The sequence below is a fragment of the Epinephelus lanceolatus genome, chromosome 8 (genome assembly GCF_041903045.1).
Source record: "Epinephelus lanceolatus isolate andai-2023 chromosome 8, ASM4190304v1, whole genome shotgun sequence".
In the NCBI taxonomy this organism is placed as follows: domain Eukaryota; kingdom Metazoa; phylum Chordata; class Actinopteri; order Perciformes; family Serranidae; genus Epinephelus; species Epinephelus lanceolatus.
The window spans coordinates 2,069,671-2,096,542 of NC_135741.1; the positions used below are offsets into that span (position 1 = coordinate 2,069,671).

General features: G+C 39.6%; 1 protein-coding gene across 2 annotated transcripts in view; it reads right to left on the reverse strand.

Annotated features, from left to right (window-relative positions):
• Positions 1 to 25,461, reverse strand: part of LOC144464104 (C-type mannose receptor 2-like) — a 29,495-nt gene extending 4,034 nt beyond the window's left edge. The window contains exons 1-5 of one of the 2 annotated variants that reach the window (XM_078169709.1): positions 24,911 to 25,461; positions 22,825 to 23,003; positions 21,594 to 21,813; positions 4,436 to 4,783; positions 249 to 338 (exon numbers count right to left, since the gene is read on the reverse strand). In XM_078169709.1, coding sequence (XP_078025835.1) covers positions 249 to 338; positions 4,436 to 4,783; positions 21,594 to 21,813; positions 22,825 to 23,003; positions 24,911 to 24,941 — 868 coding nt within the window. In that variant the 5' untranslated portion in view covers positions 24,942 to 25,461. The remainder of the gene's footprint in view (positions 1 to 248; positions 339 to 4,435; positions 4,784 to 21,593; positions 21,814 to 22,824; positions 23,004 to 24,910) is intronic. The other variant, XM_078169710.1, reaches the window with a different exon arrangement.
• Positions 25,462 to 26,872: the final 1,411 nt, after the last annotated feature.

Below are 26,872 nucleotides of genomic sequence, written 5' to 3' on the forward strand. Positions count from 1 at the left end.
TAGGGTTCGGCGCCCACCCCCCTTATTGACACTGTAAAAATAGACTTCCATAGCCTCCATGTGTGGACAAATGGACAACAACACTCCAGATGTACAGGCCAGGATGAGCTGCATGTGTAAGTGATGTGAATATTGTGATAAGAGTATTTGTGAATATTTGATAGAATTGTAGCAAAAATGTTTCTGGATTTGGCCATATTTACATTAAAAACATGACTGCAGCAGTAACATACAGTTACAGAACTCACCTGATTCAGGCTGTGTCTCACTGGAAGTGGTGAGGTAGTGAGGTGGTGTGCTGAATCCAGCCGTGCTGCTGCTTGTTGTCTGACTTGTAGCTGTATTCAAACATACAGTACATCCATACTGTTACACCACTGCTTTAAGTCTGTTGTGTCATTCTACTTCATATAAAGTGAAGCACTGTACAAATAGACTTTATTTTATTTGACCTACATTTACTGTAATTAGTAACAAGGTTAAACTGGAACATTCAATAGTACTAATAATGACATTATAATAATAATATTAATAATGATAAAAATGACAACACAGCAGTGTATCAGAGACCACCAATAATATGTTGCTCGTGGTTTACTCTGATGCATTTAAAGCTGGTACTTTACCACAGTCAATTCTCACTGCAGTTATATCTTTCACTGACAAAAAGGGGAAAGATGATTTAGACCCTAGTGGCTATCGACCTATTTCATTACTCAACTGCGACCAAAAGATCTTAGCAAAGATATTAGCAATTCGCTTGTCAAAAGTCATTGGAAGTATAATTCACATGGACCAATCAGGCTTCATCCCAAATCGCTATAGCTCCGATAATATTAGACGGCGAATCAATTTACAGTATTTAGTATATGACAATTGCTTTGTCACTAGACGCCGCTAAGGCTTTCGATTGCGTTGAATATCTTTTCGAAACACTTGAAAGATTTGGCTTTGGGAAAAATTTTATTACATGGATCAAAACTCTATACGATCCCCTCTGTGCTTGTGTTCTAACAAATGGTCTCATATCTAATCCATTCCAGCTACATAGGTCCACAAGACAAGGTTGTCCCTCGAGTCCGGGCTTGTTTGTGCTTGCTTTGGGGCCTTTAGTGCAGAAACCGAGGAATAATTTAGATATACATGGGCTCACAGTGGGCAGTATCCATCACAAACTTTTACTGTACGCAGATGATATGTTAGTATTATTAACGCAAACAGAAAAATCCGTACCCACTTTATTAAACTGTATTGAAGAGTTCACACTGTTATCTGAATATGGCATCAACTGGAACAAATCTGAGGCCATACCTATATCAGGCTACTGCCCATCTACCCTCTTCCATCAGTGGAAATTTCACTGGGCTTCGAAAGGCATCAAATATTTAGGCATTCGAATAACTCCTGATTATGAAGATATGGTCCGAGAGAACATTAACCCACTGCTTCAGAAAATGAAATCAGATTTTGGTAGGTGGACTAAAATCCACCTTTCGCTCTGGGGGAAAATACACTCTGTTAAAATGATGACTGCACCTGTGATTTATCACACACTATCTCACCTTCCTCTGAATATTCCCGAGTCCTACTTTAGAGATTTTGACACTCTTATTGTAGATTTTCTCTGGGGCAATTCACATCACCGTTTAGGAATAAAGAAATTACAAGCCCACACAAAGAGAGGGGGATTTTCTCTTCCCAACTTCAGATGGTATTGCTGGGCTTTCAATATGAAGCACATAAGAACATGGTTACTTAATGACAAGGCAGGAGATAAGCCGAGCTGGTTCCAAATAGAGGCTGAAGTAAGTGGAGGGCTGTCCCCTTGGTCTGAGTTATTTAGCACAAAATTGCCATTACAGAATGATAACCCTATTATCGCTAACACTAAATTAATGTGGCATAAACTGCACAGAGCAGGCCGTTGGGACTTCTTCAAATCCCTTAATGCGCCTCTATGGAATAACAAGCAAATTCTAATTGGAAAAAAAAACAGTTAATTGGAGTATTTGGCAAAAAGCAGGGATAACCTATATTTTACATTTATTTGATAGCAATACCAAGCACTTTTTAAGCTTTAACCAAATAGTGGATATATACAAATTACCACATAATCAATATTGGAAGTATGTCCAAATGCATAGTGCCCTGTCTAAATGGTTAGGAGGCCCGCTTACCTGCCCTACGGACAGCCCAATTGAAGAACTGCTGATTAGATCAAGTTCAGGTAGGGGCATTACTCTTAAGATCAATGGTTTATTACAGGAACAACTATGTGACCCTTTGCTCAAGGTTAAGAAACGCTGGGCAGGGGACATGGGGGTAGACATATCTCCTGAGGATTGGAAGTCATGTTTAAATAACATCAATACAATGTACAAAGAAATGGGTAATAGGTTTATTCAACTGAAAATAATACATAGATGGCATCGGACACCACGACAACTTTATAAATGGAACTTAATACCAGTAGACTCTTGCTGGAGATGTGACGGAAGTGGGGCCTCTATACGACATATACTCTGGACATGTCCAGCACTTAAGGACTGGTGGAATAACATCCATCAGATTATATTTGAAGTCCTGCACAAAAAGTTCCAAATCTCTGCAAAACTGTCTATCTTGGGATCGACCACTGAGCTGCAGGCCAATGACATAAGGTGGATTATTTTGGCTCTCACATTAGCTAAACGGATATTACTTAGACACTGGAGGAAAAAATATCCACCCCCCTATGAAGAATGGACTACAACAATGGCACAGCTAGCTGCTTACGAGAGGGTGACATACTCCCTGCTGGATAAACTGGACCAATATATGTTTACATGGAGCCCTTTTACCGACTGGCTGTCTGTGAGTTGATGGTTGATTTGTTGGTGTGATGCTGTCAGTGATTTGTAGTGCTTGACTGTTGAGAGGTGTCAGTGTGGTGGTCTGGGTTTTTGTTTGTTTTGTTGTTTGTTTGTTTGTTTTTGTTTTTATTTGTATTATTTGTGGGAAAAAATCAATAAAAATGTTCATAGAACAACAATAATGATAAAAATGACAACACAGCAGTGTGTCAGAGACCACCAATAACTGGCTAAACTTATATTCTTCAGCGAGTGGAGGAGATGTCAGAGAAGGCCCCTCTGCAGCAGCTTCTCGGGGCTTCTCGTTCAAATATTTTCTCAGTGCATCTGGACAGATGTAGAGTAGATTTACCTCTTACTGTACAGTGCAAGCAAAACATGTAGCTGCAGCAGACAGACTACTACTTGCACCAGTGATGTGTTCAACATAACATATATTATTATCTAGTTGTGATTATGCATTACTAAAATAAAAGAGGTTGCACTCCAATTATATAGTCACACGTTAGTTTTACAGTTGTCCCTATTTGTTATGGAATTTCAGGGTATCATTCTTGGGTATGATAGTTTCTAAAGGATTCAAATTTGAAATAAGTCATCAACCATCTATATGTGCTTAAACTGGCTGCTGAAATTAACAAGGATTCTTTTTTAATATGTATTTGGGGGGGCATTTTGCCTTAAACTGACAGGACAGTTGAGCGTGAAAGGGGGAGAGAGACAAAGGGAGTGACATGCAGCAAGGTGCCACAGGCCGGAGTCGAACCCGGGCCGCTGCGGCAAAAGCCATATGGGACGCCTGCTCTATCCACTAAACCACCAACATCCCGTCAAAGACGATTCTGCTGGCTAAATTTCATATGCCGCCTCTCTTCCCTTGGCAGCCTTGGCGCTGTTAATTTTTTTAATGAAATATATGCTCATATTGGCTGTAGGCATTCATGAGCACCTCCAATTCCACAGGTGTAAAATAAGCTGGAACCAGATACTCAGAGTCAAGTCAGAGTTCAGGATTAGACTCGGAGTTTGTTGAACCTCCTACCTGGAATACCCCTCTGGTCTCTGAACACCAGTTGTGTCATCAAAACAGAGACTTGACTTTCTGAGGTGTGTGAGGAAACACAGCATGTCAACAAAAACCCTCATTTACTTCTACCAGTCCAAAATAGGAAGCACCTTGACTGGATGCATACTGGTATGGTTTGGCAGCATAACAGCACAGGATCATAAACACCTGATGAGGATGGTGAAAATAGCGTCAATAATCATAGGATCACCATTACATCAGATACAGGACATGTACACCACCTGCTGGAGGAAGAAAGCACTTTGTATTTTAAAGGACACTAGTCACCCAGCACACAGCCTTTTCTCTTATCTTCACTCAGGGAAGCATCTGCAGAGCATCAGAGCTCCAACCTCCCGCCTCAGAGATAGTTTTTACCCCCAGGCGGTCAGACTACTGAACAGGAGCACTTAAAGACTGTGGATGCTGTGGATTATTTATATATGTTTATTATATGCTGCTGTTATATGTTGCTGTATAAATCCAAATACACTTTGAATAACGGGTCAGAACTCACGTGTGCTGTAGCAAATGAACGCTGTCCTGCTGGCACAGGACCAGTCAAACCATTGTCCGGAGGAGCCAAACTCAAAGTGTGCAGTCACACAGTCCTCATTCCCTCCATTGTTATCAGGTTGCCTTGGTAGCCAGTGCCTAAATGAGGAGTAACTTCCATCCGACCACTTCCAGGAGTCTCTGAAGAGGCCGATCCAGACACGTTCTCCTGCAGGTATCAGCTCCTGTACCTTCTGGTTCTCTGTCATGTTCCTCACACTGGTCAGGTCTGTGTAGTTTACTCTGCAGTGGCTCTGGGCCTCAGTCCATGTCATGGATTTGGTGATGAGGATAAATGTCACATCCGACCCTGAAAATAGAGCACAGTGAGGCGCTGTGTAGAGGCACCATAACACACAGCCTCCCATCCATGCCTCTCTGTGGTACTTTTCAAACCATTATATAATATTGATAAACTAATGAATATGTAAGGGTTAATACCCGACGAGGTGTCCATTATCAGGAATTAATGGACGACGCGGAGGCGTGAACCGTCCGACGCGAAGTGTCCATTATCATTCACCTCGAAGGGCATTAACCTGCTTACACCATGGTCACTTACCAAAGAAATGAATATTAAATCAATTATTTATGCTTTAATGTGTTTTACAGTTAAAATCATGAGTTTTTCACAAGCCACAGCTGAGCGGACTATTTAATGTCTGTAGTTCACAGGCGTTGCCATGGAAACCCGCTGTGGCGGCAGCGTCGAGAGCATAGCGACTCTGATCAGTGAAGGGAAGTGAGAGAGAGATTCCATGAGCATGAACATGAGCTCCTGAATATTTTTGCTTTTTTGGATGTTTTAAAGTGACATAAACTACTGTTCTTCTAAGAGCTGGAAGAAAACAGAAGAGAAAACCGTTGTTTTTAAAAAAAATCTACCAAGAAGGAAAAAAAACAGCAAAAACCTCAGAAAACAGTGATAGACTGGAAAACAACGGAACCAACTGCCAAACTGACAGTTAGCCTAACTGTCCAACCAGCAACAACAAAAAAAGGTCAAGCAAAGAGGAGGAAAACAGCTGAAGACGCAAGTGAGTGAACCATCAGAAAGAAAATATAACATTTAAAAAGAGGAAACAAAAAATTGCTGAACACTAAATAAACTTAAGCTAGCATAACACAGCTAGCTGTAAACAAGACCCTTAGCAACTGTTGCCAAGGAATTTAAATAGCAGCAGTTCAACAGCAGCAGAGCCTGATGGAATCCACCAAAGGCTGTACAGAGGCTGTTCCTCTCCTCTATCCTCCTGATGTAACCAATGAGACTGCCAGGAAGGCATTTAAACAAAAACTGCTAAAAGAAAGACCAGAAACCCTGTTTTCTGATCTTTACAAGACCGGGGAGGTCAGCAACCTGATCCTCTTCACAGACCAGCCGCTAGCATGGCACTCTGCCATCAGTGCCCACTGCCCCTCTGTCAAAAAAGAGGGGATCTGTAACGGCTGGAAAATAAAAATAAAAGAAGCAGAGGATTCAGATACTTTCATGATGACAGTAAACTTATACAAGAATGGGACTATCATGGTGCAGGGGAACCTCAAACTGTTTGAGATGGACTTCCTCCTTATAAAGGAAAGAGCCCAGCAGGAGAGATCTAGCTCCACTGACAGTTCCCAGGTCCCAGCTCCCAGCTGCCTAACTACTGAGCAGCCCCCTGAAGAGAAGGAGCCCACCAGCCCAGAGCAGGTCCAGGACCCCCAGCTGAACTGCACCATCACCGAACTGAAGGTGAAATTCACAGAGCTGGAGAGAGAACTAGTACAACTGAGAGAGCTGATCAGCCAACAGCCATGCCAGCCCACCACAGCTCAGCCTGATCCCTGCACCATCAGCACAGAGCTGAGCCTGCTCAGGACTGAGATCAGAGAGCTGCATCAGGACAGAGAGCAGCGTCTAGCAGCACTGACAGCTCTGACAGAGGAGGTGAAGGAGCTCAGAGGAGAGAGAGAGGAGCACAGGAGAGAACTTACCTCTCTGTCAAAGGAGGTGAAGGAGCTCAGAGGAGAGAGAGAGGAGCACAGGAGAGAACTTACCTCTCTGTCAAAGGAGGTGGAGGAGCTCAGAGGAGAGAGAGAGGAGCACAGGAGAGAACTTACCTCTCTGTCAAAGGAGGTGAAGGAGCTCAGAGGAGAGAGAGAGGAGCACAGGAGAGAACTTACCTCTCTGTCAAAGGAGGTGGAGGAGCTCAGAGGAGAGAGAGAGGAGCACAGCAGAGCACTCACCACTCTGTCAGATCAGCTTCAGGAGAGAGGTGGAGCTACACAGGACCTGGATGAAAAACTAGACCACAACCAGGACCCTGTGAGCAGCCAGGACCCACCAATCCAAGAACCTACCTCCACCCCCAGCTCCACATCCAGCCCACAGACCAGCACCTCCCCTCATTCCACCAGACCAGCACAACAGAGAGAGAAGACAGACATTGTCCTCCTCATCGACTCCAATGGAAAATTCCTTAATGAAAGAAACTTTTCCCCACCCACAAAGTGGCTAAAATCTGGTGTCCAAACACCCACCAAGCCATAGACCTGCTGTCAGAGGAGCGGCTTGGATCTCCGAGTCACATCATCATCCACACTGGCACCAATGATCTGCGGAGCCAGCAGGAGAGGGTGTCAGAGTCACTCAAGAGAGTGACAGAGAAAGCCTCCACCACCTTCCCCAACAGCAGAGTGGTCATATCCACTCTGCTCCCAAGGAAAGACTTCCACCCTGACACCATCCACAGGATCAACAGCAGCCTGTCCAGAGACTGTGCACGGAGACCCAATGTCCACCTAGCCCACCACCCCACCCTGGACATCAGCTGTCTCTATGACCACGTCCATCTGTTTAAAAGCACAGTCCCCATCTTCGCCCAAACACTGAAAAGCGTCGCTCTCAACAGAGACCAATCCACGGCCCGCAGAAAGAGCACATCAGCCCACAACCCCCACAGAACACCAAGACATCCTCAACCAACATCCAGACCAACACAATGGAGACAAGACCACCCTCAGCCCCACCCACATCATGTCCAAATCAGACCCCACCAAGGCAACCATGATCCCCCTCAAGCCAGACCACAGTCACTCCTGTCCCTAGGGGCCCCACCCCAACCACAGCGACAAGAGCCACACCCTGGCCCACTGAGTTATGCCCAGGTGGTCCAACCTTAACCACCCCCCCACACAATGAACTGAAGGACATTCAGCAGATGCTCAGCCTGCTTTGCTCTCATCTGATTGGACAGGTACCACAATAGACACTGTATGAATTATTATTATTAGAGTATTTCTTGTTCTCATACAGTTTAAAAAAAAGGACATTTACATTGTACATAAGTATTGATTATTTAATATACCAGTTATTGATTTGTTACCTTTTATAATATGTCATGTAGATACTCTTAAATTATTTTCTTTGACTTAGTAGTTTGTCTCATTTTGATCACCAAATGCAGCCTTTTGAGTTTTAAATGAAATCTAAATCTTTTGTCATCTCTTGTTTGAATGTTCAGGGTCTGAGATCTTCTGCTCTTGGCCTTAAGAGCAGGACCTCAGACTTTATTAGAGAGTTAGAAAATGCAGATGTGTTTATACTGCAAGAGACTTGGTGTAGAGGAGATGTCTCCACTGGTTGTCCCTCAGGCTACATAGAGATAATGTCCCCGTCCACCAAACTAAAGGGAGTAACACAAGGAAGGGATTCAGGGGGAATGCTGATCTGCTATAAGGCAAACCTTGTACAATACATTGAATTAATCAAAAAAGGAGAATTTTCAATTTGGCTCAAAATCAAAAAAGACCTTATCACCACAGATAAAGATGTATTCCTGTGTGCAGCATATATCCCCCCATCACAATCCCCTTATTTTAATGAAGACAGTTTCTCCATTCTCGAAGATGAGATTAGTTACTTTCAGGCCCAGGGAAGTGTACTGATCTGTGGAGACCTGAATGCCAGGACTGGTACAGAACCAGACTTTATCAGCACACAGGGAGACAAACATATACCTGGTCAAGTCAGCACCCCCTCCCTTCACACCCCCGCAGAAACAACTTTGACAAAACTGTCAATAAAAGTGGGCAGCAACTGTTGCAGCTCTGCCGAACATTGGGTCTGTACATGGTTAACGGTCGGCTTCAAGGGGACTCATTCGGTCTTTACACTCATAGCTCTCCTCTTGGCAACAGCACAGTAGACTATGGCATCACTGACCTAGACCCCTTCTACCTGAGAGCATTTACAGTCAGCCCCTTAACCCCCTTATCAGACCATAGTAAAATCACACTCTACATTAAAACGACAGCAAACGACCCTCACACAGTAGAACCCTGCAATCTGACCTACAGAAAACAACCTTATAAATGGACAAACAAAAGCAAAGACGAATATCAGACAGCAATCAAAAATCCAATCTTTCAATCCCATTGAGACTGTTTTCTTTCCACCTCGTATCCCCTCAATCAGGACGGCCTCAGACAGGCTGTACAGGACATGTACAACATATTTGACCATGTGGCAGACTTATCCAGTCTGAAAAAGCGCCAGCACCACAGACCAAGAGACCCGACCAATGACGAGTGGTTTGACACAGAATGCAGACAACTGAGAAAAACTCTCAGAAATGTGTCAAATCAAAAACACAGACAACCTGACAACCCTGAGCTCCGCCTCCAGTACTGGGAAACATTGAGAGTATACAGAAAAACACTCAGAACTAAAAAAGAACAGCATGTGAGGCATCAGTTACAAATAATTGAAGAGTCCATTGACTCCAATGACTTCTGGAAGAAATGGCACTCTTTCAGCAAACCACAAAAAGAAGAATTGGCTATTCAAAATGGTGACATCTGGAAAAATCACTTTGAAAGTCTGTATACTGCTGTTCCCCTGAATTCGGCCCAAAACAATCTTCTCAACAAATTACAAATTTTAGAATCAGTCATTAAAGACAACCAGAACCCTCTAGACTACCAAATTACTGAAGCAGAGCTGCTGGCTAAAATCCAGGCACTGCAGCCAAAGAAAGCCAGCGGTCCTGATGGCATTTTAAATGAAATGCTAAAATTTGATGACCATAAATTTAACATTGCCATATTAAAATTATTTAACCTTATTCTGGGTGTCGGACATTTCCCTGACCTCTGGAGTGAAGGAATCATCACACCAATCTTTAAAAGTGGAAACAAATTCGACCCAAACAATTACCGAGGCATCTGTGTCAGCAGCAACCTGGGGAAGTTGTTCTGCAGCACCCTAAACAGTCGACTGCAAGACTTCCTCAGAGAACATGATGTCCTGAGCAAGAGCCAGATAGGATTCACACCCAAACATAGAACAACAGACCATATCTACACCCTTCACACCCTCATTAATAAAGACGTCCACCAAAACAAGAGGAAAATCTTCTCTTGTTTTGTGGACTTCAAAAAAGCATTCGACTCAATTTGGCATGATGGACTGTTCTTAAAATTAATTGAGAAGGGTGTAGGGGGGAAGGTCTATGACATCATCAAAACCATGTACAGTCATATGAAATGTGCTGTTAAAATTAACAACATGGAAACAGATTTCTTCCCCCAGAGTAGAGGAGTAAAACAGGGCTGCAGTCTCAGCCCCACCCTCTTCAACATTTATATCGATGAATTGGCCAAATCACTAGAACTATCTGACATCCCTGGTCTCACTCTGTCTGATACACAGGTTAAATGCCTACTTTTTGCAGATGATCTCATATTGCTGGCTCCATCAAATGAAGCACTACAACAGCAACTGGATCATCTGCAAACCTTCTGTCAGACCTGGGCCCTGACAGTAAATCTGGACAAAACCAAAATTATGATATTCCAGAAACGACCCAGGGGTCAGGGAAACCAAACCAGGTTTTTCCTGGGCTCTCATGAGGTGGAGCACACACACGACTACACATACTTAGGACTACACATCACGTCCACGGGAAACTTTAACCTGGCTGTTGATGATCTCAGAGAGAGGGGAAGAAGGGCTTTCTATGCTATAAAGAAATCTTCAAACATTAATATACCCATTAGAATCTGGCTCAAAATATTCAAATCTATAATTGAACCAATTATTCTGTATGGTAGTGAGGTGTGGGGTCCTCTTGCAAATCAAGATTTTGAAAAATGGGACAAACACCCCATCGAAATCCTGCATACAGAGATTTGCAAGAGCATCCTCAGAGTGCACAGGAACACCCCCAACAACGGGTGCCGAGCTGAGCTAGGCCAATTCCCCCTTTTAATTAGAATTCAAAAAAGAGCCATCAAATTTTATAAACACCTTAAAACAAGTGACCCCAACTCCTACCACTACAAAGCTCTGCAATGCCAAGAGGAGAACATGGAGAAGAGCCCCCTCAGCCAGCTGGTCCTGAGGCTCAGCTCCTCTAACAGCACAAGACCTCAGCACAGCCCTCACACAATCTGGACCCACCAAATTATAGAGAAACAAAAAGAACATTACATTAACTATTGGACATCGACCACAAAAATGCAAAGCAAACTTCAGTGTTATTTGGCTCTAAACAGACAGTACACGGTGGCAGAATATCTGAGCACCGTGACTGATGAGAAACTGAGGAAGACTTTGACCATGTACAGACTCAGTGACCACAGCTTGGCCATAGAGACGGGCAGACACAGGCAGACCTGGCTGCCCAGAGAGGACAGGTTGTGTGAGCTCTGTCCACACAGACAAGCGGAGACAGAGACACACTTCCTGTTGCACTGCAGCAAGTATGAACACATCAGAGCCGACTTCCTCTCAAAAATAAAACATAAAGTCACTGACTTTGATTCTCTGCCTGATCAAACTAAAATGCAACACATCCTTGGAGAGAACAGAGTCAGCAGCTTAGCAGCAGCAAAATATGTCAGGTTATGCCACAGCCTGAGGGACAACCATCACAACACCTGACACACCTGTCTATATTTACAGTCCTTGTAACTCACAACCTACATTTTTCTTTATTCTTTTTTTTTTTCTATATTATATATTGGTGTATTGTATTGTAGATTGGTGTATTTTGTATTATATATCATATATTTAATCTTTTTTTTTATAGTTTTCTGACTTACTTTTATTATTGTACTTTATTTGTAAATTTTTAATGTCTGACAATATTGTTAATCTACAGTCATGCCAATAAAGCTTATTGAAATTGAAATTGAAAATTGATGGCTAAACGTTACTGATATTATTCAGAAGATGATTATTTCAGAAAGCCAGTGCACTTCTTACCGCTTGTGTGTTACACACTCTGGTGGTCAGAGGATGATGTGCAAAAAAACAACAACCTTGAAATATTACTTTCATGATTCACTGGCGTTCATTTATAGGCCCAAGAAAATTTGTTTTAATCAACATCCAAATAGTAGGCTAGTCAAAATCGTTTTTAATTGCAACAAATAATTAATAATAGTGGGGCGGCATAGCTAAACTATCGTTCATTTTGTGATGAAAGCACCAAATATGGTACACTTATTGCTGAATATATGTTGAATGAATGTGGATATTGGGGCATCGCAAAAACGCACCCTAGTTGCCGTAGCAACCATTTATTCAATAAAATTAATCAAAATATTTAAATGATTCATTACAATATTTTAAAAATGTAAATATGTATTAAATTAAGAAAAGTACCGTTCGACACACTCACAGTTCAAATTAAATTAAGAACAAGCGCAAATTCGCAATAGCTGCGACGTCATACATGCATGCATCCACACAACCTCAAGAAAAGCAACATTTTCATTTTGAAATGCTTAGTATAGCGCCACCTATGAATGAATCCTGGTCATTTTTTCTGGCATAGTTACTCATGGTCTCTACTTGCAGTATGCAAATTTAGAACATTTTTGGTCAAGTACTTTTTGAATTATTCAAGAAAAGCTTTGTGGACTGACCAACCAACCAACCAAAAATGGCTGCCAGGGGTTACTGGTATGGAATGGTTTGGCTATGCTGTAGGTGCTGTTTCATGTTTTTAGTGCCACAAATATAACTTAGAGGCATATTGAAGTGGAAAAAGCTTTATAAAAATGTAATAGAACAAAACAAGAGCTTTGTTCATTGGATCCACTCCAAAATGTAATGGCTTCTAAACTGGACCATGCTACATGCCTCCACCAAGTTTTGTGAAAATCGGTTGGACAGTTTTCACATAATCCTCATCCAAAAAATGAATTAATAAATGAATTACATTTTTATAAAGCTTTTTCCACTTCAATATGCCTCTAAATTATATTTGTGGCACTAAAAACATGAAACAGCACCTACAGGATAGCCAAACCATTCCATACCAGTAACCCCTGGCAGCCATTTTTGGTCGGTCGGTCGATCCACAAAGCTTTTCTTGAATAATTCAAAAAGTACTTGACCAAAAATGTTCTAAATTTGCATACTGCAAGTAGAGACCATGACTAACTATGCCAGAAAAAAATGACCAGGATTCATTCATAGGTGGCGCTATACTAAGCATTTCAAAATGAAAATGTTGCTTTTCTTGAGGTTGTGTGGATGCATGCATGGCAACTATTGTCCGAACAATACGGCAACTAGGGTGCGTTTTTGCGATGCCCCAATATCCAGATTTGTTTGAAATATATCCACCAACACATGTACCAAATGTGCTTTCATCACAAAATGAACGATTGCTGTGATATATTGAGCTAAGCAGCCCCACTATAAGCATATAGTAACTTAGTCCAGATTAAATCATATAAACACATTAACAAATTAATGATTGTTTCCTATTTAAAATTAAATGCTACATTACCATCATAGTGGCATTTGAAAGTGATATGGGTATGTCCATCATAGTGACATTTGAAAGTAATATGGGTATGTCCATCATAGTGACATTTGAAAGTGATATGGGTATGTCCATCATAGTGACATTTGAAAGTAATATGGGTATGTCCATCATAGTGACATTTGAAAGTGATATGGGTATGTCCATCATAGTGACATTTGAAAGTAATATGGGTATGTCCATCATAGTGACATTTGAAAGTGATATGGGTATGTCCATCATAGTGACATTTGAAAGTAATATGGGTATGTCCATCATAGTGGCATTTGAAAGTGATATGGGTATGTCCATCATAGTGGCATTTGAAAGTAATATGGGTATGTCCATCATAGTGGCATTTGAAAGTGATATGGGTATGTCCATCATAGTGACATTTGAAAGTGATATGGGTATGTCCATCATAGTGACATTTGAAAGTGATATGGGTATGTCCATCATAGTGGCATTTGAAAGTGATATGGGTATGTCCATCATAGTGACATTTGAAAGTAATATGGGTATGTCCATCATAGTGACATTTGAAAGTAATATGGGTATGTCCATCATAGTGACATTTGAAAGTGATATGGGTATGTCCATCATAGTGGCATTTGAAAGTAATATGGGTATGTCCATCATAGTGACATTTGAAAGTAATATGGGTATGTCCATCATAGTGACATTTGAAAGTGATATGGGTATGTCCATCATAGTGACATTTGAAAGTAATATGGGTATGTCCATCATAGTGACATTTGAAAGTAATATGGGTATGTCCATCATAGTGGCATTTGAAAGTAATATGGGTATGTCCATCATAGTGACATTTGAAAGTGATATGGGTATGTCCATCATAGTGACATTTGAAAGTGATATGGGTATGTCCATCATAGTGACATTTGAAAGTAATATGGGTATGTCCATCATAGTGACATTTGAAAGTAATATGGGTATGTCCATCATAGTGACATTTGAAAGTGATATGGGTATGTCCATCATAGTGACATTTGAAAGTAATATGGGTATGTCCATCATAGTGACATTTGAAAGTGATATGGGTATGTCCATCATAGTGACATTTGAAAGTGATATGGGTATGTCCATCATAGTGGCATTTGAAAGTAATATGGGTATGTCCATCATAGTGACATTTGAAAGTAATATGGGTATGTCCATCATAGTGACATTTGAAAGTAATATGGGTATGTCCATCATAGTGACATTTGAAAGTAATATGGGTATGTCCATCATAGTGACATTTGAAAGTGATATGGGTATGTCCATCATAGTGACATTTGAAAGTGATATGGGTATGTCCATCATAGTGACATTTGAAAGTAATATGGGTATGTCCATCATAGTGACATTTGAAAGTAATATGGGTATGTCCATCATAGTGACATTTGAAAGTGATATGGGTATGTCCATCATAGTGACATTTGAAAGTAATATGGGTATGTCCATCATAGTGACATTTGAAAGTGATATGGGTATGTCCATCATAGTGGCATTTGAAAGTGATATGGGTATGTCCATCATAGTGGCATTTGAAAGTAATATGGGTATGTCCATCATAGTGACATTTGAAAGTGATATGGGTATGTCCATCATAGTGACATTTGAAAGTGATATGGGTATGTCCATCATAGTGACATTTGAAAGTAATATGGGTATGTCCATCATAGTGACATTTGAAAGTAATATGGGTATGTCCATCATAGTGGCATTTGAAAGTAATATGGGTATGTCCATCATAGTGACATTTGAAAGTAATATGGGTATGTCCATCATAGTGACATTTGAAAGTGATATGGGTATGTCCATCATAGTGACATTTGAAAGTAATATGGGTATGTCCATCATAGTGACATTTGAAAGTAATATGGGTATGTCCATCATAGTGACATTTGAAAGTGATATGGGTATGTCCATCATAGTGACATTTGAAAGTAATATGGGTATGTCCATCATAGTGACATTTGAAAGTGATATGGGTATGTCCATCATAGTGACATTTGAAAGTAATATGGGTATGTCCATCATAGTGACATTTGAAAGTGATATGGGTATGTCCATCATAGTGACATTTGAAAGTAATATGGGTATGTCCATCATAGTGACATTTGAAAGTAATATGGGTATGTCCATCATAGTGACATTTGAAAGTGATATGGGTATGTCCATCATAGTGACATTTGAAAGTAATATGGGTATGTCCATCATAGTGACATTTGAAAGTAATATGGGTATGTCCATCATAGTGACATTTGAAAGTGATATGGGTATGTCCATCATAGTGACATTTGAAAGTAATATGGGTATGTCCATCATAGTGACATTTGAAAGTGATATGGGTATGTCCATCATAGTGACATTTGAAAGTAATATGGGTATGTCCATCATAGTGGCATTTGAAAGTGATATGGGTATGTCCATCATAGTGACATTTGAAAGTGATATGGGTATGTCCATCATAGTGACATTTGAAAGTGATATGGGTATGTCCATCATAGTGACATTTGAAAGTGATATGGGTATGTCCGTCATAGTGGCATTTGAAAGTGATATGGGTATGTCCATCATAGTGACATTTGAAAGTAATATGGGTATGTCCATCATAGTGGCATTTGAAAGTAATATGGGTATGTCCATCATAGTGACATTTGAAAGTGATATGGGTATGTCCATCATAGTGGCATTTGAAAGTAATATGGGTATGTCCATCATAGTGACATTTGAAAGTAATATGGGTATGTCCATCATAGTGACATTTGAAAGTGATATGGGTATGTCCATCATAGTGACATTTGAAAGTAATATGGGTATGTCCATCATAGTGACATTTGAAAGTGATATGGGTATGTCCATCATAGTGGCATTTGAAAGTGATATGGGTATGTCCATCATAGTGGCATTTGAAAGTGATATGGGTATGTCCATCATAGTGACATTTGAAAGTAATATGGGTATGTCCATCATAGTGACATTTGAAAGTAATATGGGTATGTCCATCATAGTGACATTTGAAAGTAATATGGGTATGTCCATCATAGTGACATTTGAAAGTGATATGGGTATGTCCATCATAGTGGCATTTGAAAGTGATATGGGTATGTCCATCATAGTGGCATTTGAAAGTGATATGGGTATGTCCATCATAGTGACATTTGAAAGTGATATGGGTATGTCCATCATAGTGGCATTTGAAAGTGATATGGGTATGTCCATCATAGTGACATTTGAAAGTGATATGGGTATGTCCATCATAGTGGCATTTGAAAGTGATATGGGTATGTCCATCATAGTGACATTTGAAAGTGATATGGGTATGTCCATCATAGTGACATTTGAAAGTGATATGGGTATGTCCATCATAGTGGCATTTGAAAGTGATATGGGTATGTCCATCATAGTGACATTTGAAAGTGATATGGGTATGTCCATCATAGTGACATTTGAAAGTAATATGGGTATGTCCATCATAGTGACATTTGAAAGTGATATGGGTATGTCCATCATAGTGACATTTGAAAGTAATATGGGTATGTCCATCATAGTGACATTTGAAAGTGATATGGGTATGTCCATCATAGTGACATTTGAAAGTGATATGGGTATGTCCATCATAGTGGCATTTGAAAGTGATATGGGTATGTCCATCATAGTGGCATTTGAAAGTGATATGGGTATGTCCATCATAGTGGCATTTGAAAGTGATATGGGTATGTCCATCATAGTGACATTTGAAAGTAATATGGGTATGTCCATCATAGTGACATTTGAAAGTAATATGGGTATGTCCATCATAGTGACATTTGAAAGTAATATGGGTATGTCCATCATAGTGACATTTGAAAGTGATATGGGTATGTCCATCATAGTGACATTTGAAAGTAATATGGGTATGTCCATCATAGTGACATTTGAAAGTAATATGGGTATGTCCATCATAGTGACATTTGAAAGTGATATGGGTATGTCCATCATAGTGACATTTGAAAGTGATATGGGTATGTCCATCATAGTGACATTTGAAAGTAATATGGGTATGTCCATCATAGTGGCATTTGAAAGTGATATGGGTATGTCCATCATAGTGGCATTTGAAAGTGATATGGGTATGTCCATCATAGTGACATTTGAAAGTAATATGGGTATGTCCATCATAGTGGCATTTGAAAGTGATATGGGTATGTCCATCATAGTGACATTTGAAAGTGATATGGGTATGTCCATCATAGTGACATTTGAAAGTGATATGGGTATGTCCATCATAGTGACATTTGAAAGTGATATGGGTATGTCCATCATAGTGGCATTTGAAAGTAATATGGGTATGTCCATCATAGTGACATTTGAAAGTGATATGGGTATGTCCATCATAGTGACATTTGAAAGTGATATGGGTATGTCCATCATAGTGGCATTTGAAAGTGATATGGGTATGTCCATCATAGTGACATTTGAAAGTGATATGGGTATGTCCATCATAGTGACATTTGAAAGTAATATGGGTATGTCCATCATAGTGGCATTTGAAAGTGATATGGGTATGTCCATCATAGTGACATTTGAAAGTGATATGGGTATGTCCATCATAGTGGCATTTGAAAGTGATATGGGTATGTCCATCATAGTGACATTTGAAAGTAATATGGGTATGTCCATCATAGTGACATTTGAAAGTAATATGGGTATGTCCATCATAGTGACATTTGAAAGTAATATGGGTATGTCCATCATAGTGACATTTGAAAGTGATATGGGTATGTCCATCATAGTGGCATTTGAAAGTGATATGGGTATGTCCATCATAGTGGCATTTGAAAGTGATATGGGTATGTCCATCATAGTGACATTTGAAAGTGATATGGGTATGTCCATCATAGTGGCATTTGAAAGTGATATGGGTATGTCCATCATAGTGACATTTGAAAGTGATATGGGTATGTCCATCATAGTGGCATTTGAAAGTGATATGGGTATGTCCATCATAGTGACATTTGAAAGTGATATGGGTATGTCCATCATAGTGACATTTGAAAGTGATATGGGTATGTCCATCATAGTGGCATTTGAAAGTGATATGGGTATGTCCATCATAGTGACATTTGAAAGTGATATGGGTATGTCCATCATAGTGACATTTGAAAGTAATATGGGTATGTCCATCATAGTGACATTTGAAAGTGATATGGGTATGTCCATCATAGTGACATTTGAAAGTGATATGGGTATGTCCATCATAGTGACATTTGAAAGTGATATGGGTATGTCCATCATAGTGGCATTTGAAAGTGATATGGGTATGTCCATCATAGTGGCATTTGAAAGTGATATGGGTATGTCCATCATAGTGGCATTTGAAAGTGATATGGGTATGTCCATCATAGTGACATTTGAAAGTAATATGGGTATGTCCATCATAGTGACATTTGAAAGTAATATGGGTATGTCCATCATAGTGACATTTGAAAGTAATATGGGTATGTCCATCATAGTGACATTTGAAAGTGATATGGGTATGTCCATCATAGTGACATTTGAAAGTAATATGGGTATGTCCATCATAGTGACATTTGAAAGTAATATGGGTATGTCCATCATAGTGACATTTGAAAGTGATATGGGTATGTCCATCATAGTGACATTTGAAAGTGATATGGGTATGTCCATCATAGTGACATTTGAAAGTAATATGGGTATGTCCATCATAGTGGCATTTGAAAGTGATATGGGTATGTCCATCATAGTGGCATTTGAAAGTGATATGGGTATGTCCATCATAGTGACATTTGAAAGTAATATGGGTATGTCCATCATAGTGGCATTTGAAAGTGATATGGGTATGTCCATCATAGTGACATTTGAAAGTGATATGGGTATGTCCATCATAGTGACATTTGAAAGTGATATGGGTATGTCCATCATAGTGACATTTGAAAGTGATATGGGTATGTCCATCATAGTGGCATTTGAAAGTAATATGGGTATGTCCATCATAGTGACATTTGAAAGTGATATGGGTATGTCCATCATAGTGACATTTGAAAGTGATATGGGTATGTCCATCATAGTGGCATTTGAAAGTGATATGGGTATGTCCATCATAGTGACATTTGAAAGTGATATGGGTATGTCCATCATAGTGACATTTGAAAGTAATATGGGTATGTCCATCATAGTGGCATTTGAAAGTGATATGGGTATGTCCATCATAGTGACATTTGAAAGTGATATGGGTATGTCCATCATAGTGGCATTTGAAAGTAATATGGGTATGTCCATCATAGTGACATTTGAAAGTAATATGGGTATGTCCATCATAGTGGCATTTGAAAGTGATATGGGTATGTCCATCATAGTGACATTTGAAAGTGATATGGGTATGTCCATCATAGTGACATTTGAAAGTGATATGGGTATGTCCATCATAGTGACATTTGAAAGTAATATGGGTATGTCCATCATAGTGACATTTGAAAGTGATATGGGTATGTCCATCATAGTGACATTTGAAAGTGATATGGGTATGTCCATCATAGTGGCATTTGAAAGTGATATGGGTATGTCCATCATAGTGGCATTTGAAAGTGATATGGGTATGTCCATCATAGTGACATTTGAAAGTAATATGGGTATGTCCATCATAGTGGCATTTGAAAGTGATATGGGTATGTCCATCATAGTGACATTTGAAAGTAATATGGGTATGTCCATCATAGTGGCATTTGAAAGTGATATGGGTATGTCCATCATAGTGACATTTGAAAGTGATATGGGTATGTCCATCATAGTGGCATTTGAAAGTGATATGGGTATGTCCATCATAGTGACATTTGAAAGTGATATGGGTATGTCCATCATAGTGACATTTGAAAGTGATATGGGTATGTCCATCATAGTGACATTTGAAAGTGATATGGGTATGTCCATCATAGTGACATTTGAAAGTGATATGGGTATGTCCATCATGGTGACATTTGAAAGTAATATGGGTATGTCCATCATAGTGGCATTTGAAAGTGATATGGGTATGTCCATCATAGTGACATTTGAAAGTGATATGGGTATGTCCATCATAGTGACATTTGAAAGTAATATGGGTATGTCCATCATAGTGACATTTGAAAGTGATATGGGTATGTCCATCATAGTGACATTTGAAAGTGATATGGGTATGTCCATCATAGTGACATTTGAAAGTAATATGGGTATGTCCATCATAGTGACATTTGAAAGTGATATGGGTATGTCCATCATAGTGACATTTGAAAGTAATATGGGTATGTCCATCATAGTGACATTTGAAGGACGGAGACTGACAGATTGAGCACTGCTTGTTGGGACATTTGGAGACGACAACATGTTGCTCCAGTCTCGTCTCTCCTGCGCTGACGGAGCCCAATAAGCCTGCAGGCTGCGCTCACACCGATGTCCCGTGACGGTCATGATGTGACGAGTTTCCAGGCCGGTGTCAGAGAGCCGACCTACAGCTGTGCTCCGGAGGCTGTGATTGGTGTAGACCCGCGGCTCCTTGTGCCCTTTCTCCCTTTTCTTTTCATTCTCTATCCTTTCTTCTTCTGCATCCCAGTCATCAAAATGATCAAATTCACCAAATAAATGAAATGAAACGATAAAATCACTCATGATGCCCGTTGTAATCTGTTGCCTCTGCTCTGAGTCTCCGTTGCTATGGTTACAAACCAGCAGTTGAGCCAGTGCAATAATTTAGAACCTGTCATCAGGAAATTTGACCGGAACGTCTTTTTAGCTGTCCTATAACACCTTTTAACGGACACCCTGCAGCCAATCAGAATTGAGTATTCACCCAGACCATGGTATAAACTAAATTAATAACAGTATTTCTGAACCATCTCTCTACATTCATAAAAACGTCCTTATTATAAAATCACCAAAAATAGACACATACAATATATTGCTTTTTAAATATGGATATTTTTGTCAGCACACACGCACGCACGCACGCACACACACACACAGACACACACACACAGACACACACACACACACACACTGTGTGCATGTGAACATACAAGTGTCCAGTCTGTCCATATCAGCCCTCTGTGATGTCATCAGGAGACACACTGAGCTGTTTTACTGTTTCCATTTGTTCTGTCTTATTCTCAGCCTGTCAGTCACCTTTAAAGCACTTTGAACTGCTCTCACCTGTATGAAAGGTGCTACAAATAAAGTTGGTTTGATGGATTGACTGATACTACAGAGGCCCAAATAATGAAAACAAAGAGGCAAAGAGAAGCAGAGAAGGAAAACTTCACTACTTCATATTCTCACCTCTGACATATGAGCAGACGACCTTAAGGCTGTCACTACACCAGTGGCCGTTCCATAGTCCATCCTCATCCATCGCTGTGCAGTGTTCTGCATTGTTAATATAGCTTGGTTCTCCAGCCCTCCATCGTCTGAACTCTGTCTCCCCGTGTTTGTACAAACTTGTGTCTGACAGTGACCACCTCCAGCTGTACGTGTCTCTGTTCAGTCCAATCCAGACTGCCTAAAAGCAATATTTGACAGTGAGATAAAGAATTAGACCTCGCTCTAGCTTTTGTTCAAGGCAACATTTTTACATAAACTTCCCATTAACAGTCTTGATGCTGCCTGTCAGTCTGATCCTCCACCACTTTATTACAGGATTTTACAGCTGAGAGATTCAATGTGGAAAACTCTTAAAGGACAGGTTCACAAAATTTAAGTCTGTCTTCAAACAACATTCAGGAGCTCATATGAACAGTGAAACAAGTTTTGCCTCCTGTAATCATTCCTGCTGTTCATACTGGACATTAAGAGATCCCCTCATATTGGACTTTCAGTGTAAGTGATGCTGTTGCAACTCATAATTAAATAATTTCAATGTACGCGATAACAGTTTTGTAATAACACTGGTGTCATTTAAGATTAGAAGAGTTTCTTTGCTCTAAGAAACAAGGAGAGTACTCTTTTCTTTAAATGATCACATCATACACTGAATTAATGACATTATTCAACATGTTGCTACTTAGTTTATACATAATCATTTTCCTACATTATTACATTTGGCATAAAACTCTTAATTACTAATTAAGCACTCAGGTTTTCTCACATTATATGCTGAATATTATTATTATTATTATTATTATTATTATAATTATTATTTTGAGCTGCTACAGCTGGGGAACAAACTCTACAGTCCTCGTTCTGTGTAAAATATATTCAAACATTGATGTGAAGTTAATCTGAGGCTTCATCTGTCTGTGGAGATCTTCCAAAGTTAGAGTCTTCCTCCTTTTGTTACCATCCCTCCACTGCAGCTCAACAGGGAAACACTGTCTGCTCAAACACCATGAGGGAAGTTTATACTAAAAACACTTTATACTTCTACTCTACTACATTTTACAGGAGATATTTACTATAGTTACTATGTAGGATCCGATTTTAATACTTTCAAACCACCTGTCACTGACACACTTATCAAAATGACTTTTAGATGAAAGACAGAGAAAAGTGAACTCAAATAGCTGTAACATACTGTGCTAGTCAGTTTGCTTGTATCTATCATGTTGTTCAGGGTCGTCACGTCCTCCATGTTGTCGACAGTAGCCAGGTCTGTGTATTTCTCTCTGCAGTAACTTTGTGCTTCGGTCCAGGTCTTCAGGTCATCAACAAAATGGTACTGACGTTCAGCATGTGATGAGACAGCACACAGCCCTGTAGTGACACACATGCATAGTGATCAGATTCAGACTATAAATGACTTTTTATATCTCTTCACTTTGTAATGTTTCATTTAGGTCACATAGACAGTACATTGTCCTGGACTAATCATATGGACTTTTTAGCATTAACATACAACAGAGAATTGACTTTGAGATGTTGTGTAATAAAAAAACAATCAAATCAAATAAATCATAATAACAGAATGAGTCACAGGAGACATTTCCCTTCACAGTGAGTACTTTTCTGCTGATACTTTTAAGTACATCTTGTTTGTCATATACACATATGTAGATTCAAACAGTTTTTGTTTGCTGTGATCATTCCTCCTGTTCATACTGGACAGTAACAGATTTTCTCTCCTAACATGCATCTAGACAGACTTAAAAATCTGTAAAACCTTCCTTCAAAGAGGATTTTAAATGCAGGACTTCTTCTTGTAATGAAGTTCTTTTACTTTAGTATTCCCACCATGACAGTTTTTGGTTATTTAGCTTTATATACTGTTCAAATGCATAAAGGTCATCAGGATTTTGTGTTTATCTCTACAAAATGACCGAGCTAAGTTTATAATATATATTAAAAAAAACTCCCTCTGCACAGCCGATATAGGGGATCAGGTGCTGGTCGATCGCAGGAACATCTTAAGTAACATATCAAAAATAGACGACCGCACACTGAATAGACTTTACTGTGAATTTATTGAGAGCGAACAACGCGTTTCGCCTGTGGCTTCTTCAGGTTCACTCATCACAATTACCTGAACATTCACAGGTGTGATAAAGACTCACGTGACTTGATTGTCAGTCAGTTCACTTCATTTTTTTCTTTTTTTTTTAGTGCTTTAACAGATTTCCAAAAAAATAAAACAATATAAAAAATCAAAATTAATGAAAAATTATGAGAGTTACACAATTTATATCGTTTAAATTGATACCATTATACAACCAACTGAATAGAAAATTATCAGTATGTTCGCTTCATTTTTTCTCCAGTGCATTGACATATCAAAAAATAAACATTTCTCCAGTTGGAGCATAATAATTTTGTACAAAATTACATCTTAAAAAACGTAGTTAGATCAATAGATAGTTACAAGAATTACACAATTTTATATTATTTCAATTCACCATTATACAGCCGACTGAATAGGAAGTGTTGAGAATGTTTTTTTAAAAAGGGGGGTTACAGGTCCTACAGCTGTCCCTCTCTACGCTAAATGGAAGGGGTGAGTGACAGGAGACCTAGTGACTCATCTCTCCCTACGGGTCCAGATTACCTGTAGAGGGAGATACAAGTTAATATTTATGTCATAGAAAAGGACTCAAATCCTGTGTTTTCAATAAATCCACAGTAAAGTCTATTCAGTGTGCGGTCGTCTATTTTTGATATGTTTATAATATATAGCTTTAATAAAGTTCAGAGTGTGACAATGTACAGTCGACTATAACAGTGCACTCAGTCAGTCCTCTCTGCAGAGCAGACTGTATGCTTAGGTTCCTATGGGCTGTTCCACAGTGGTACAGTGTTGTCTGAGGGAAACGTTCAAACAACCTTATGAAAAGAGTACGTTTTTAATGTTTTACAATTTCAAATGGTTTTTGTACATTTTCCATTGGTATCATATTAAATTTGATGAATATTCTAAACAATAACCCTCTTTTTTAATTTCTTACCATCAGAGTACTGTGTTGCTTTAAGGTAACATACCCAAAAATGTACCCCTATAACAATATGTCTTGAACATTTCTTTAAATTATGTCATTATGTTCACTCAGTATATTATATGAAAACAATTTCTTCTTTTTTATTTTCCCCAGCTGGCATCATAATGTGTACCACACAGGGATATATCAAAGTGCTGTAACAGAAGAATAAACATTGATAAAACAAACACTGACCTGCTGTGATGAGCAGAAGAACTGTGTCCATCTTGTTCGCTCTCAGTTTGTTGAATGCGTGACTTCAGACTTGCAGCTGTTGAAATAGCTCCTGATGTTCAACACAAACGCCTCACAATACCTCACTATCATTTTAACGTCATGCAAAGTGTTCTGACTAAACAATTATTTACATATTAGGCAAAAAATTCAGCAGTTTTCCTTGTTTTCAAAAACATGTCTGACAGGCCTGCCATGTTGTTGGACTACAGCCACAAACAAACAGTGACCACACTCTGTAGTGAATGATCATTAATCAAGTCACGTGAGTCTTTATCACACCATCTAATCTTCCCTTTATGTCAAACATCCTTGAGAAAGTAGTCGCAGACCAGCTGTGGGATTTTCTCCAGGATAATAATTTATTTGAGGAATTTCAGTCAGGATTTAGAGTGCATCATAGCACTGAGACAGCTCTAGTTAAAATTACAAATGATCTTCTGATTGCTTCAGACAAAGGACTCGTCTCTGTTCTTGTTTTATTAGATCTTAGTGCGCCGTTTGACACAATTGACCATCAAATTCTACTGCAGAGACTGGATCACTTAATTGGCCTAAAAGGTTCTGCACTAAGCTGGTTTAAATCTTATTTATCTGATCGTTTTCAATTTGTTGACGTTCATAATGAATCATCCTTACGTACCAAAGTTTGTTTTGGAGTTCCGCAAGGTTCTGTGCTCGGACCAATCCTATTTACTCTATATATGCTTCCTTTAGGTAACATCATTAGAAATCACTCTATAAATTTCCATTGTTATGCGGATGATACTCAGTTGTATTTATCGATGAAGCCAGAAGAAAGTAATCAATTAACTAAACTCCATAACTGCCTTAAAGACATAAAAACCTGGATGAGCACCAATTTCCTGATGTTAAATTCAGACAAAACTGAAGTTATTGTTCTTGGCCCCAAACAACTCAGAGACTCTTTATCTGATGACATAGTTTCTCTAGATGGCATTGCTCTGGCCTCTAGCACTACCGTAAGAAACCTCGGAGTAACATTTGATCAAGATTTGTCTTTTAATTCTCATTTAAAACAAACCTCACGGACTGCATTTTTTCATCTGCGTAATATTGCGAAAATTAGGCCTATCCTGACCCGAAAAGATGCAGAAAAATTGGTCCACGCTTTTGTTACCTCAAGGCTGGATTACTGTAACTCTCTATTATCAGGTAGCTCTAGTAAGTCCTTAAAAACTCTCCAGCTAATTCAGAATGCAGCAGCTCGTGTACTAACAGGAACTAAGAAACGAGATCATATTTCTCCTGTTTTAGCTTCTCTGCACTGGCTCCCTGTAAAATCCAGAATTGAATTTAAAATCCTACTGTTAACTTATAAAGCTCTAAATGGTCAAGCTCCGTCATATCTTAGAGAGCTCATAGTGCCATATTATCCCACCAGAACACTGCGCTCTGAGAACGCAGGGTTACTCGTGGTCCCTAAAGTCTCCAAAAGTAGATCAGGAGCCAGAGCCTTCAGCTATCAGGCTCCTCTCCTGTGGAATCATCTTCCTGTTACGGTCCGGGAGGCAGACACCGTCTCCACATTTAAGACTAGACTTAAGACTTTCCTCTTTGATAAAGCTTATAGTTAGGGCTGGCTCAGGCTTGCCCTGTACCAGCCCCTAGTTAGGCTGACTTAGGCCTAGTCTGCCGGAGGACCCCCCTATAATACACCGGGCACCTTCTCTCCTTCTCTCTCTCTCTCCCTCCCTCTCTCTCTCTCTCTCTCTCTCTCTCTCTCTCTCTCTCTCTCTCTCTCTCTCTCTCTCTCTCTCTCGTATTCTATTACTGCATCTTGCTAACTCGGCCATTCTGGATGTCACTAACTCGGCTTCTTCTCTGGAGCCTTTGTGCTCCACTGTCTCTCAGATTAACTCATATCACAGCGGTGCCTGGACAGCGTGACGTGTGTGGTTG